This window comes from Triticum aestivum, chromosome 2B (assembly GCF_018294505.1).
Source record: "Triticum aestivum cultivar Chinese Spring chromosome 2B, IWGSC CS RefSeq v2.1, whole genome shotgun sequence".
Classification (NCBI taxonomy): domain Eukaryota; kingdom Viridiplantae; phylum Streptophyta; class Magnoliopsida; order Poales; family Poaceae; genus Triticum; species Triticum aestivum.
This window is the reverse complement of record NC_057798.1, coordinates 141,584,303-141,599,727: the sequence shown is the minus strand read 5'-3', so window position 1 is coordinate 141,599,727 and position 15,425 is coordinate 141,584,303. Positions and strand designations below refer to the sequence as shown.

General features: G+C 47.8%; 1 protein-coding gene across 1 annotated transcript; it reads left to right on the top strand.

Annotated features, from left to right (window-relative positions):
* Nucleotides 1–4,810: 4,810 nt before the first annotated feature.
* On the top strand, nucleotides 4,811–12,024 carry LOC123043934 (uncharacterized). The gene is made up of 3 exons (XM_044466543.1): nucleotides 4,811–4,990; nucleotides 8,647–10,816; nucleotides 11,008–12,024. The coding sequence occupies exons 1-3, from the start codon at nucleotides 4,815–4,817 to the stop codon at nucleotides 11,425–11,427; spliced, it is 2,766 nt and encodes a 921-aa protein (XP_044322478.1). The 5' UTR covers nucleotides 4,811–4,814; the 3' UTR covers nucleotides 11,428–12,024.
* The last annotated feature ends 3,401 nt before the right edge of the window (nucleotides 12,025–15,425 follow it).

Sequence of the window (15,425 nt, the reverse complement as noted above, 5' to 3'; positions counted from 1 at the left end):
GTTTACAGGGACTTCCTGAGGCCTAAAATGGGAGGCATCGCAAGCTCTCTCTCTCTCTCTCTCTCTCTCTCTCTCTCTTGCCCGCGCGATCTGCTTGCGCGTTAAAAGGGGGGCTCCTGAGCATCGCGACTCAGGAGCTCTTACTGGCTCTCCATCCCTCACCCCCTGGCCTTGTCCACGGCATCGCGACCTAGCATACCAGCGGTGGGTGAGCTCGTTCGAGGGCCGGGACCTGAGGACGTAGAGCACTAAGGAGAGTGTAGGGAAGAGAAGGGAAGCTCGCAAAGGCCTAACCCAGCTACATCCCAGTTGCAGATGCGCAAGTCCGGCGCCTCGCGAACGAACAACTCCATGCCCTCGAGATAAGTCTCCCCCCTAGAATAGCTAATTGATGCGACACAAAACCTCCACTTAATGCGGCTCTGTGACGGCGATGTTGCCTTCCTTTCTCACCTTTCGGCGACTGCTTGAGCGCTAAAGGGGACCTCCTGAGCATCGCGCCTCAGGGGCTCTTACTGGACCTCGGGCCGCTCACCTCCTGGCCTTGACCACGGCATCGCGACCTGGCATACCAGCGACGGCTGAAGCCTGCCTGGGAACTGGGACCTGTCAGCGTAGAGCACCAAGTCGTCGCGAGGTTCGAAGGGGGGAGCCAAGCCGGAATAGGACATGCATTTGCACCACTTCATGATAAGGATAATATCAACAAAAGACATCGCGGACCCCTTTACATGCCCCCACGGGGTGTTTTCTTGATTCCTCGCAGAGGCGCGAATCCTAAGAAGCCCTAACTACACGCGCGCCCATGGCCGACGCCATCATCAACAATGGGCCACAGCAGGCCGGCGCCAACCCTATCCAGATCAGCTGCCGCGACGGCCTGATGCAGCCGCCTTGCTCCGGGCACGACGCGATCTCAGGGGCACGTAGCTGTCGTCGCTCGTCTCCGGAGTCGCGAAGAGCTCGGGAGAGTCTCTGGACTCCCAGCATCACCACTGCTGCAGGAGGAGCCGTTGGGGAAGCGGGTGGCAGGCCTAGCCCTTGCCACGTCGATGTCCTGGCTGCCTCCTCTAAGGCAGTACTCCAGCCGGCGGCCTTCTGCATCGAAGACTTGAAGAGCATCAAGGAGGCGTCATCGTATTCGAAATGAATCATGAGGGCACCCCCTGTTCGGCAGACCCGGGCGATCTCGCCCAGCCCCGGGTCATGTAGACCTTGCCCGGAGCGACGACTTCAACCTCCACTCCGGTCGCTGGGGTACCGCAGTCGGCGTGCTGCAACCAAAGCTCGAGAGGCCCCCTCGGCGGCATCTCGAAGGCGAAGAAGGGAGGAAAGCGGATCCAGGAGCTCGGAGGCACCGCAGCATGTAGCACGAGCTCGCGAGAGAAGTCCGCGGTGTGGACTCCAGGAGAAACGGCGCGCACCGCCATGGCTCGTCGGCCTCTCCGATGGCGCGGGCTGCGTCGCTCGGCGTCTCCTTCTCCAGGGCCCTCAGCCCGGGCGTACAGAGGGAGCGGGAACCCAGGAGGCGGCCGCTCATACCAAGGCCTCGACATCTCCGGCCTCGCAACTTCGACGCGGCGGCCAGGGACCGGCCGTTTCTTCGGTGGGAGCGGGTCAGGCCCCTCCCGGGGGGCCTTTCCTTTCTCCTCGGCTGAGAATCGGCGGATCGGTGCCATCGGCAACAAGATGGAGGAGGAGCAAGGAAGAAGAATCAAGCGGAGCAAGAAGAGACGGGCAACGGGGGCTCACGCCTCTCCGTACTTATAGTCCAGAGGAGGCCAACCGTCAGCCTCCATGATCGTAGGTAATCATGACTCTTTTTGCATGCAGCAGGGACTCGTCAAATCGAGCAGTTGCCGAGGCAGCGTGGGGAAGCGGAAACGCCCACGTCTAATCAACCGTCACGCGGAGACCAAGGCCGCAGGCTGTTGGGGCCCGCGGCGCTCCGCACTTGCCCTTTGGCTTCGTTGCTAAGCCAAGTCCGAGCACGCCTTGGGCCCGGGGGCTACTGTCGGCATTCTGGGAACGGGGGTCCCAAGACTTGCCTGTTTGCGGCATGCGGCGTGGCTCAAGCAGTAGTCCAGTATGGCCCGTCTTCATCAACCCAAGTTCAAGACCCTCGCGAGGGGCCAAGGCTCGCGGGGCGGACGACGCAAGGCTTCCTCAGGGGCGGCCTCATCAGGCAGGCTCGCGAGGAGGCGGAGAGATCAAGGCAAGGAGTACCTCGCGAGGTGCTCGTGACGCAAGCCATGACGATCGAGACCAGGCGGGCGCCAGGCGGGCTCGGTGTCCTTGTTTCCTCTTTGGTGCAAAGGGGGCAAGCGCAGGCGCGGAGTACCAAGGCATGAGGCAAAGGTTACCATATTGGTGCAACGAGACCAAGACCAGCAGGACGGCAGGACGAAGATCACCGTGGAGCCCAAGTCGGTGTCATCACCAGTGCCTTTGGCAGTCGAAGACCACCTTTAGTCAGGATAGCTTGTACTAGCTGCCCCCCTTCAAAATGGCCGTTGTTGGCTCCCTTCCCGCTCAATATTTGGGAAGAGGACCAGGGCCTCAATATATAGAGATAGCCACCACAATAGAAGGCATCTGGATATCACCTAGAGCCAACAGAGACGGAGCAATTCCTCTCCGTGCACACCACCACAAGAACACCCCTCGCGAGGCTGTTCTTCCTCTATACTGTTCATCATCAGCCCCAGAGGCAATCCACCACACCACACACTAGATTAGGGTATTACACCACAACGGTGGCCCGAACCAGTATAAACCTCGTGTCCCTTGTGTTGTTCATCGTGTAGCTTAGATTCGCGGCGAGGTTTGGGGGCGTGGATCGGTAGGGAGTAGATCTTCGTGCGCACCCCAGAGTTCGAACCTTAAGGGTTTTGCCGGAACCCGATATCCGACACACTCCTCGCACCATCATCCTTCCTTTTCCCCTCTTCTTGTCGCGTCGTCGCTGGAGGACATCGTCGGCTGAAGCCCGGGCGAGTGGGCGACCGACAGCATTGGAGCACGCTGGGGCTTGGGATCGCGGCGACCGGGGTTGTGCTCACGTCCTCATGTGGGGTCGATGGTAGCGTGGCAGCTTAGGGTTGTGTCCTGGGGTGACAGGGACGGTGTTGTGGACAGATCCACGCAGGCGTGCGACGGTTAGGTTCCATGGCGGTGTTGGTGGATGTAGGTTGGCGGGGGGCGGGCACGAGGGGTCGGGTGTGGTGGTGCCCTGGAAGCGCTGGGGTCCTCTCCTTCACCTTTGGTCCATGTCAGCGGTCTGAGACAAAGGTCAGATTGATGTTGGGCGGCCGCAACTTAGGCGTCGTCCATGGTCAACCCAATGTGGTTGCCCTGTATAGACTTGGATGGCTTGATGGTGGTGATCTAGATCCGGTCGGCCGGGTGGTGGTGGCTGCAGACTGTGTTGTAACGACCTCCCGCGGCTCCACGATGACGGTGGTCACCGAAAGGTCTTTGGAAGGGTTCGTCTCTCCAAATCTGATGATGGATGGTTGTGCAGCGGCGGCGGTTACTCATCGCATGTAGCTGGTGGGATCGCGGAAAAATGGTGATGACAACGCATGAGTGACTTCGATGGTGCTATGCGCAATTGGTCTGGAGCTCCTGCGTGAAAACATATCTCAGATCTGAGTTGGTTATACCTGGCAACAACGACATTTTTTGTTGTTACCTTGTTGAAAGCATTGCTCGGTATGCTCATATTGATTCTTGAGGGTGAATACCTAGATTCTTGTCTTGATTGTTGGATCATGTGAAGGCGGCGTTTGAGCATTGCTCCCTTTCTGAAGGCATTGTTGTTGAAGAACTTCATCGTTTGTGTGGTGTCATGAAATGGTTGGTGTGCGAATATGGTCATTGCTATAGTTTGCGAATCACAGATTTGATCGCTATAAAAAAGTTCTTTTTCTTCATCTAAGCATAGCTTTGTGAAGGTCTCTTCATTTTTGCTACTCCCACCGGCCCTCTTTACTATGCATATAAGACTTGTCTGGAGTCAAACTTTGTAAAGCTTGACATATTTATATTAAAAAGTATTAACATCTATAATATAAATTTATTCAATATGAAAATTAAATTTATGGTGCATCTAATGATATTGATTTTGTATTGTGTGAATGTTAATATTTTTTCTATAAAGTTGATCCAACCTTGCGAAGTTTGATTTTAGACAAATTTATATGCAGAGTAAAAAAAAAGACTAAAGGGAGTATGTCGGTGACCTTTGTAAGTACTACTTCTGTTTCTAATGTTTAAGACATTTTGACAGTTTAAATTGAACTGCCAAGACGTCTATATTTAAAAACACACGGTGTACATAAATAGTTGAAATCTTTGGTTTCTCTCTTCTCTGCTGTTTAGGAAGCTTCCCTCTGTGGTTTTCCCTTAGTTTTCTATAGGTATTCTTTCTAATTTCACTGACAAAGGCAAACCCTGTTTTAAACACAGCCGGTTTGATACAGGACCTTGCGCCATTTGGCACGACGGGTTTAATTATTAAAATGGCTGTCAGTATTACCAAATTGCCAAGCCTTTGTTATTATTTGAAATGGCACCTTGTGCCATTTGGCGCGCAACAGGTAATCTAGTTTTGCATATATAATCAGACAGACGGTCATTCGCCGCTGAGAAGGTCGTCGAGCTACGATCCATCACTCCCGAGCCGGCCTGAAAAGCTCGTCCAGGCAATGGCCAACGGTGCCGGCTGGGGAGAGCACCACGTCCGGATACGGCCAGCTCATGACGGCGCCGGACGAGCAGGGAAGTCTGCTGCCCCGCCGCCGCCGCCGGAGATGGTGCTGAATCGCTTCGTTCGCTTGGTCGCGCTGATCGAGAGGCTTGGCAACGCCTTGGGCACGCTGGCCTTTACCTGGGCAACTGTCGTGCTGCTCGGCGGCTACTCCAAAGACCTCAGCTTGCAGGACGATTTTTGGTATGCGACAGCGATTGTATTCCTCGAAGCTGCAAGGTATGACAAAGCAGTTTTGTGAGTACATATAGATCCATGAAGAATATGAACTTCTTTCCGGGTTCGTACATGTATACATTTTCTGAAAAAATCTATGGTACCATACAGCGCTAATTTATACTGAGATAGGCCAGCTTATACAGAACATATAAGAAATACAAAAGACCAAGGCGGTTGTTAGTCGTCCTACTCTTAGAGCATCTACAGCATGATTTTTCAAATTGACCGGACGCAAAATCGCTGACTGAACAGAAGAGAGGAAAAAAATGATTCAACCGAACCCCTCAAGGCCTCCTTAAATGTTCGGGCAGTCCGACACTTCTCATATTGCCCTTATATATGAGATAAGTATAAGGGGTGCCCAGACGTGTCCGGTCAGTGATCCTATGACCATGCACCACCTTTGCTCTTTGTTTATTCTTTCTCTTCTTTCTCTCACTTTATGTTCATCAATCACATGCATGTAACTGAATGTACAGGGGAAAAGTGAGGGACATGACTGTGAAAATAACAATTTAAGAGGTGACCGGTCACTGTCCACGGATGTGTCCACGAACGTCCACAATGTTTGAGGGCCAGATTAGGTTATATGACTGTAGATGCTCTAAGGCCGGTTCCCCGGGCATGTCCGTGTACAATGAAGTATCCAAAACAGTTGGCCTCCACTTTTCCCCTACTGGTCGTGTCCTCCTTTTTTCTTTCTTAAACTCAATATTGGCACTTGCCGTTGAAATAATCCGAAGATAATGTTACTATACAACAATAATTTGAAGATAAATATTGCAATTCAATTACAAAATTTCATCTTGCATAGTTTAAATTAAATTCAATTGATTCGGCGCATTTCTCAACTACGAACCCTTCGGTGCATTTCAAGGAAAAATTCAAAGTCAGTGGCTTCATGTTGTGCAAGGCTGACAGGATTACCCATGTAGTTGAAGTCAACATTACATACACCTTCGTCCTCGTCCTCAATCATGTTGTGTATGATCACACAACAAGTCATCATCTCATACAATGTCTTAAGATCCGTTGTTTAATAGGTCCACGAGCAATTAAAAAATGTTTTAGAGCACTCCTAATGCTCTCTTCATATGTTTTCTAGCACCTTCTTGCCTTTGGGAAAGTAAGCTTTTTTTGTTACCTATTGACCGGGAGATGGTGTGGACAAACGTCGCATACCGAGGATAGATGCCAACGGCAAGGTAGTACCACAGGGTATAGCCATACCCATTGATGGTATAGTTGGATTTTGGAGCTTTGCCTTCACAAAGTCTTTGTAAACAATGGTGGCCCATGGAGCACGTTTTTGTGGTTATGAGACCGTGGCATAGCAAAGAAAGATTGCCAAATCCACATGTCTTCTAATGCAAATGCTTCAATAATGATGATGAGGTCCTCAACAAGATACTAGTATTGCCCTAGCTGAGCATAGGGGCAATTCTTTCATTGCCAGTGCATATGCAATCTAGCGATCCGAGCATACTTGGAAATCATCTTGAGACGGGCGGAACTAGATAGGTTAGGTCTTGGGTGTACAAATGTACACCCATTATTTCTGCAAGAAGGTTCACTACCTATGTATAATACACAGATGGAACAGAAATTGCAGTAAAACTGTGTTTTTTTAGACAACCATTGTCTGAATGTTGGCACTGCCACTGACTCCAAGTGTGAAAAGCCGAGTTATATCCTTGTCATTTGGTTCTCTGAAGTGCTCCTTTTCCAGACATCTCACCACCACGGTTATAAATGTAACCATTGCTTCTAGGCATGTGGCCTGAGACATCAAGAGGTACTCATCGCACTGGTTTCCGGTTGTACCAGAGATCAACATGGCCTCTTGCACACCACAATAAAAAAACTCAATGTCACGCCGTTGAACCCTTGAAGTTCAAAATATGCTACTTTTCCTTCTCCGTTTCTTCAAGAATACCCATCATCATCGCCAATTCAGCATCTGAATAATCATCCAAAGATGATGATTTGATGAATTAATTATAGAAGTACTCATGACCAGAATCTATTGTGTTTCTTTGCAATTGAACAACAAAAATGCCCCATGTTCGATCATTTCACCGAACACATGGTGTGCGCGGTGTCCGGCATGGACGACATCAGTCAATAAAGAGGATATAGAACTAGGGTACCACCAGCTAGGAAGGGGCCAGTCACGTCGTCCCTGCACATGGAAAGTCAGCCACTCGAGCCTAGGCACCAACCGGATACCGCGTCCACTTGGGAGCTAAGGCAACATTGATCCATTGGCACACGACCATTGTTTGACCCGATGGCACAAACCCACCTTTAATCTGACGCGAGCCATGTAAACCTAGCTCGAGCATGTATATAAGGCGAGTTAGGACCCTCTCGGGAGGATCCAAGACATTCTAGAGACATCTAGAGACAACCACCATAAGCAGGAGTAGGGAATTAGCTCCCCATAGAGGGCCCGAACCTGGATAAATCGCTTGTCTCATATGCCACCTTCTCGGTCCTCCACTCACATACCCCTCTCAGCGATACTACCAAAGTCAGCGATACTACCAAAGTCAGAACACCGACAATCGGGGGTGTACATGGGCGGCGGACAAGGGTGTTGGGCCCCGGATTCGTCGTCCAAAGGGTAGGGGGCAGCGACAACAATGTGGGACTCCTCCGGGTGGACAATACCGACAAAAGAGGAAGGGAAGCGGCGGCGAGGACGGACTCTATGGAGTGTTGAGTGGAGAGTGGACAGACTCTGTGGAGGTGGAGCGGACGGCCTAGCGATAGGAGGACAAGCAGGGCAATGAGATAGAGCATCCGAAGGCCTAGCACGACCCATGCGATGTTCGAGGTGGGTTTGGTTGCGGCATCAGGGTCCGGATGAGGGCAAAGAGTGATGGGAGCCAGGGTGGGTGGGGTGGGGAGGGGTCTGGGTGAGGTCAGGTTGTCAGGCCGACGTGGCAGATTGTCCGAACGTCTCTTACTCCCCTCCATTTGACACCACCAGAGTAGGGAAGATAGTAGGCAGTCCGTACTTGTCTAGTCCAAGTATGGGAGCCCGTTGGAGGCCCAGTTTTCTACGGGCAGTACGATCCAGACATATTAGGGGGAGGGGAGTTTTTCTCAAAAAAAAAAAATAGGGGAGGAGAGTAGGGGAACCTGTTGTAGATGCCTCTATGGCCGAAATAAAAAGACACAAAAGAAAAGTTATCCAGATCCTATGAACACTTTGGGATTTTTTTTTAAAGTATACAAACTCACAAAGGGGTACATATACTCGGACCTATGTACTACCTCTGTTCCTAAATATAAGACGTTGAACTGCCAAAAACGTCTTATGTTTAGAAACAGAGGATGTACATATTAGACTTTCTCCAAGGCGTAAATAACGTCAGTAATTATATACAGAAATATACACTCGAAATAGAGGTATGCACTAGATATTTCCCTATAATAGTACCGTAACTTTTCTACTGGTTGAAATTAATTAGAACACTGCTGCAAAAATTGTCATGCAAGCTTAACGGTCCAAATTAAGAACCCAGCGCTGTTATGACCTACTGAAAGCATTGTCTATCTTTCTTAAACATTATGATCTTACACTCTAGAATTTGTGATTTATATAATGCCGATATATAATAAAATGAATGCATATATGCATACTTCAGGATGTTCACCCGCAACAACAGAATGGATTACCAACTGTTCTTTAACACAAGGGGAGCTTTTAGACCTGTGGGCTGGAATGGACTGGTTGCAGTACTATGCTTTTTTGATGTTTTCGTGATCCTCTGGGAGAAAGATTATCTGTCTGATATGATGCTTCTATCGATAGTAATAATATTTGCAACTGGCCGATTCCTGTCTGGGCTGAAACTGAACATATGCAATCCGCTACGCCGTGCCACGTCACTGTGGAGCCCCTTGGTTGCAATCCTACTGACGGCTCCACCTCTGTACAACGGAGGGATAGGCCCATTGACCAGTTGGATTGTATTCACAGCACTACTTGTGCCAGTGCTATTGGTGACAATAAGCAGGCTACGGTTCACCAGAATCGTCAAACTAGCGGATAGTATTCTTGGCAGAAAACAAAAACTTTGGCGCCGAGTTTTTATAAACTTGTGCATGATTGCTGCGCTAGGGATGCAGGTGTACATGCTACACTTAGATCCATTCATGAACATGTCCCTTATCATGATAGTCCAAGTGTGTGCCTTGGTGGTGGTGTCATTTGGCAACTTCCAGGTTCCAGCAGCAGTGTTAAGAATCTGCCTAGCAAGCTTGAGCTTACAGCATAGCTACAAGGATGACCAAGAGAACCTGGCAGCATCTCTTGAAATCTTCTATTGGATGGTGCTTGGACAAGGAATCCTTTATGCTGTGGCTTGCATGCTCGAGTTCTTTTCGTTCATCCCGCGGAGGTCCCTTGTCCACTGTGGTGGATTTAGAGGTCAGTGGGGAGTGGACTCCGTAAATCTGTACTATGCATATGCCCTAGAGAAACGCATGCAAGAAGGTGTGCTTGCTCCAAAGAAGATCAGCCTGAGTAACTTTGCCATGGATTCTCTAAACTCCAATTCATCCAAGAATCAGCTCTATGGTATTCGGATGATGCACAGCTTTCTGCAAAGGGAGCCAACCAAGGCACAGCTACTTTCAAAACTCACCACTTCTACCAAGACGGTGGCCAGAATAATCAGGATGTTGAATTGGACAAGTCCAAAGGATACAACTATCAGACTGTATGCCGCGAAGGTCACCGCTGAACTTGCAAAAGACCTCCATGTTGTTACCTTCCCCGGTACAATGCAGCTTGTATCAGCACTTCTTGATGCTGATAGCAGACCGAGAAGAAGAAATCCACTTCTGGACACAGATGATGAGCAAGAAGAAAGACAAGATCAATTTCTGAATAGAGAAGATAACCGGGAGCAAGAACATCATACAGTAAGGGATGCAGCTGTTAACCAATCGCAAAGACAAGACCCACTTCAAGACACCAATAACCTACTTGAAGAAACACAAACATGCTCGACCCAACAACCTTTCGTCGACAAACAGAACTCTTACATAATCAGATGCTGGCAGTGGATGAAAAAATTATGTTCAATTCCCAAGGAGCAGCTGTCGGCAGACCATGATCTTCTCCCTGCACTGGCCATGTCGATAATTGAAAGTCTTGCTTGGTGTGATCAGGAAAACTGTGTGGAAATTAACAATGCGGCTAACCTCATCCCGAAAATCATAGGATTCACGAGATTCAAACATGCCATGAACACTGTGGATACCGAGGCAGAACAAAAGGTCATGTTGAAGTCATCACTGAAGGTGCTGCAAAGACTCACAGGTATTGGTGGGGAAATTGGCATAACACTTCGGTACAAGATATCAAAACATCCCTTCCTATTGAGAAACCTTTCAGAAATCTTGAAAGACAACAGAAGCAGCCAGGAATCGAGAAAGTTGGTGACCGGAATCCTCAGGAACATTGCCATTGATGGGAACATAAGGCAGGACATTGGTCGCATTCAACTGATCATCACCAGGCTGAAGCAGACATTTCTCAATGAAGAAAATCCCATGATCGCCAATGCTGATCACTTGTCACGGAAGGTCGCGGGGCAAGCACTGGCAATGTTGACGACAGAAAGTGCCCAAAATTGCTTGATTGTGTTGCAGGAACCAGACTTCATTAAGAAATTGAAACATATGATCTTGATCCATGATGGCAAGTACATATATGTGGCAGCAAGTCTGTTACGTAACCTGTGCCTGCACTCTCGACACGAGCTCAGAGAGCCGGACCTGAAGGAGCTATCTCATATCTTGCGAGAGGTGAGCCCTGTTAATTCAAGCAACAAGTGCAGTATTAGAGGTGGCTAACGAAATTTATCATTTGTATTTGTTCTTGTGCGTGAGTTGTTCGTAGATCCCTGCAATTTTGTACTTCTGCCCGTTTATTATCACTGATTATGTAGTATAGCTACAAATTGAATTGTCACTAATTATGATACATATCATCACAGGTGTTGGAGAAAATAATTGACGTGGAAGGGGCAGAACTAGAGATCATCATTGGCCTTAGTTCACTAATTTGTAAAACCATTCCTGAAGACTTTACCCAAGAACTAGAAGGCGGCCAGATTAAGCGAAGATTTGTGAAAAGGCTCGTCGATGTGTTGAATGCAAATACGGAACCTGGCGCTAATTGTCCTGGGATCAGAAGGGTTATACTTGAGCAGGTCATTTACATGATGGAGTCCAATTATCGCTATGCGGACTGTTTCAACGAATTCAGGATGACAGAAGCCCTCTCAGTCGTCGAACAAACACTGTCACACGCTGAGAACTACAAGTTCTTCTTGGGTGATGCAGGTTTCATGGAGTACAACACACCTATCTCCGCTCTTGTGGTAAGAGCAAAAGAGCTTATGTGTCGTAACTGACTAGCTTCAACCGTAGATGGTAGCAGAACTTCTGAACACATTTGATTCCTCATTTCATAAGCGAGTTGTAGGAGATTATTCATTTGCAATTGTAGTGAAATGTACGTTACAGTACAATAACGGACACGTGGATTTAGATTTCTTAGCAAGAATGCAGGTGTGAGGAGAAAAAGAACAATCTTGGCTTTAGAGACACAAGGTGCTGATATAGTTGTAGAGATTTCATATTTGTAATTTGAACCTCAGATAAAAAATAGTGGGTGTATGTGCTTTATTTTACAATGAAAAATACTTTCGTTTGCAGTGGGAACAGGTAATTTTTATTATTATGCATAATCAAATGGTTCTATCTGTAACCAGTTAATTCATATCACTGTTTTGGCATATACTGTTACAGGGAAATTTTCATAAAGTTGGTGCCGATGCAGTGAGGGGTTGTGTTGTCCAATGTTTACAAGAAAATATAGGATTATGCATCTAGGTTAGGACAACACAGTTGAAGAGAGGGAGATAGTGTGATGTTACTGCACAGATAATCAAACAAATCTTGCTATTAATAAGTCTGCGTCATGTGGACAGTGACATAAATGAGGCAAGAAGGCCAAATCTATGACCGTGCCCCCAGGAGGCGATGTCCGGTAGTCCCTGGCATAGCACGAAAGAATGCTTATGAATACTTTTCAATCTGTTTTGTGGTCCATGGTCCCAATGTTGCAATACGAGACTAAAAATGCCCAAGTCTGATGGGATGATGGTCTCCATTGTTCAGTATGCCACTGAGCAGTCGAGACTCGCTCAAGAAGTATCGAATTCAGTGCAGACACTGAAGACTCTGCAAGTTTGTGCTGCTAATTGGCCGCCTAATGATGATATTATCTAAGTTTAGTCACGGATGGTAAACCTAAAAAGATTGTACTCCCTCCGTCCCATAATGTGTAGTGTCAAAAAATGTCTTACATTATTAGACGGACTAACAACAGAATCCGCACAGTGACATTATGAAATCTAGGTTTATTCCAACACCACGAAACGTGAATTTTCTGCCACGATTGGCCATTAAACACTACCGCAGTCAGCAGCGATCCCCCAGAAACCACTGATATTTGCTTCTCGAATCAATCCCCACTGCCAATTTGAGTACAGAAGGTGCCGGCTGCCTATGTGAACCCTAAAAGTATGGCGATGAAATGCCCCTAATATCTCGAGGGCGACCACGGGTGCCGGAGGCCGGAACGCCGCCAGTGCCCAGGGGGGAGGGGGAAGGAGGGGAAGGTAAACAGCACCTGCGAAGATGGGATGCTGGAGATCCGCGCCGAGCTGATCTCCTCCATGGCGCGGAGGCAGAACCGGGGCGCCTTCGCCTGCCCATCCCGGTCGCAGCTTACGTATTTGTTGTTTTTTTTTCTAACATGTTTATAGGTAACTAGTGTAATTATTTATTTATTTATTTAACACAGTACGTAGTGCATTTAAAAAAACTCTACTCATGAACTGTCGATACATCCAAATCCATAGACCCTCCTCAATCATGGCCCCTCCTCGATGGAGTCGGGCAGATCTTATTGTAGTAAACAGTTGTGGTAAAGTCACACAGGACTAGCGTATCAGAACAGCAAACATCAGTGAATAGAAGTATAGATCGAAAGGATCAAACCATTGGACACATGAACATAGACGGATGAAGACCGGCTCCCACTAGATCAACCGAAAAGAAACGCCAACTGAATTTTGTGAGATTCGTCGGAGACACACTTTCATGTGCCTTCCGACAATGTTAGATACACCTACTTATAAATAACCTCACAACAAGATATAGCGGCGAAGGCGATGGTCCTTAGCTCTGAGATCAAATGAGTTTGTGTAAACAGTAAAATCCAAAAAAATTAAGAAAAGAATCTGAATTATTTTTGTTCCAAACAATGACTTTTGAGTGCTTCAGACGTTTGACCATGGCATGACATTCGTTAAAATCGTGAAACTTTGTAACCGGTTTTTTCTTTCAGAATTTTAAATCTTTTTTTTTTGAGGAACCGGCAGGAGCACTGCCTTTTCTTATAGAAGAGATGGCGAAAAAACGCAATTTATAGAGGGGCGAGCGTTTAAAGGGAACGTCGCAGAAACCACAAGAAGAACAAAACCTAGAACTAGGTTAACCAATACCTGCGGCTGGCAAAGTGCCAGCAAACGCCAGGTCGCGCTGATTGATTGCGTCTAGGGCTAGAGCCGCCACCTCGCGATGCGTCAACCTCAGTCCCGTGAACACCCGCCTATTACGCTCCTTCCAAATGGACCATATCGTGTAGATGATTCTTCCACTGCGCCTCTTGTGCACTTGATTGGGCTGTGAAAAGAGAGTCTTGTCCCACCAGTCAGACACATTTCTTGGCTCGGGGAGGAAGCCCGAGATAGGAACGCCTTCGTTAGTCCAGGTGTTCACCTGGTTCCAGACCGCGACCGTGATGGGGCAATCTTTGCAGAGATGGGTTGCTGTTTCAGGCTGTTGGAGACAGAGCAGGCATCTGGGATCATAAGGCCAACCCCTCGCAGCCAGCATATCCGCAGTGAGGATTCTTCCGTGAAGAGCAAGCCAAGCAAAGAACTTGCATTTGGGCTCAGCGTTTGCAGACCAGACCTTGGTTGTGTCGAAACGAGAGTAGAAGCCAAGGAACTGCGCGTCGTAGGCAGAGGCGGCTGAGTATGTCCCCGAGGTGGTTAAGTTTCAGTGGATGGTGTCATCTTGGTTCGGTAGAATTTTAAATCCTCTTTTTAGTTTTTCCGATTTTACTGTTTACATGAACTCGCGAAAGAGGACTTTCGGAAGTTGACTCTGTTACATGAAATTAATTAAATCCGTCCCTTTGGGATTGTTTTATATTAGTATAGATAAGACTTATTCCAGCCTTTTTTTCCAACGATGTTTATTTAGTGAAAAAATAATTTTTAACACAATATAGACGGAGATGCTTATACATACGCACATATACTCATCTCTATGAACACACACGCAAACCCTACCCCTATAAATACCTCCGAAAGACTGAGTTGGCACATCATTTTAAGATTGACGAAGTCACTATAGACGCCTTCGTAGTCGGGAACATCTTAGTGGGAGGAGACATTATCCCAGACTACGATGCGTTTATGATGACTTTGTGGACTCAATATCTCAAAGTTTTTTTTGCATGGTAGTACATGTCTCATTTATATCACAAAGATCATAGTACAAACCCATACATATTGACCTGGCAAAATTGAAGAGATAGAAAAACACTAGTTTTTGTACAAAGGAACACCGAACAAGAAGTAAAATTATAAACAAGACTGAAAAAATCTTCTGAGTTTGACGCCAACTCCGTCACCTGCCTCTGACACCACCACAGTAGCCACTAAAGGAAAAAAAATGATGGATCACGTCCACACCTGAGCTCGACGCGGCTACATCACTGATATGCAGCTTTGCGGACATCCAAAGTGGCTCGCCAAAAGACAAAACCATTACCGTTGAATGAATCAGAGCAAGGCAACACCCCAGATACCTCATCGAACTTCATATCTGACACCTCACATGACTAAGACGTTGGAGAAGGAAACCATACTTGTCATCCACGAACCACGAACCCAGCACATGATCTACCATCTTTCAGATGCCGCCGATGCATACCACAATCTGCATCCGCTCCTGAACTACCTCCCAAGCAGCCAAGCTCCGCGCCGGCGCTAGAGCAGACGCCGTCGCAATGACTGAGCCCCAGGACACATGTCCACCACAAAGATGCCGCCGACGCCACACCATCCTTACTTGAACAAACTGATTTCAAATTCATCCTCAAACATAGGACCGATCGGCTCTTCGAATAGGATCTGGAGAATTTTTATACAGCGCCATCAGCGTCGCCGTCGAAGCCAAGATTTGAAGGGGCTCTTACAGATAGAGTTTGCGGGTGTGCGTTTATAGGGTAAGTATACGGGCGTGCATGGAACATTCATGGTTGCAATGT

Bases quoted from the DNA above. Each gene is read 5' to 3' on its own strand.
- LOC123043934 (XM_044466543.1), top strand. From the start codon at position 4,815: ATGGTGCTGAATCGCTTCGTTCGCTTGGTCGCGCTGATCGAGAGGCTT. The intron at 4,991-8,646 runs GTATGACAAAGC...TGCATACTTCAG, and splicing joins GTATTCCTCGAAGCTGCAAG to GATGTTCACCCGCAACAACA. The intron at 10,817-11,007 runs GTGAGCCCTGTT...ATATCATCACAG, and splicing joins TATCTCATATCTTGCGAGAG to GTGTTGGAGAAAATAATTGA.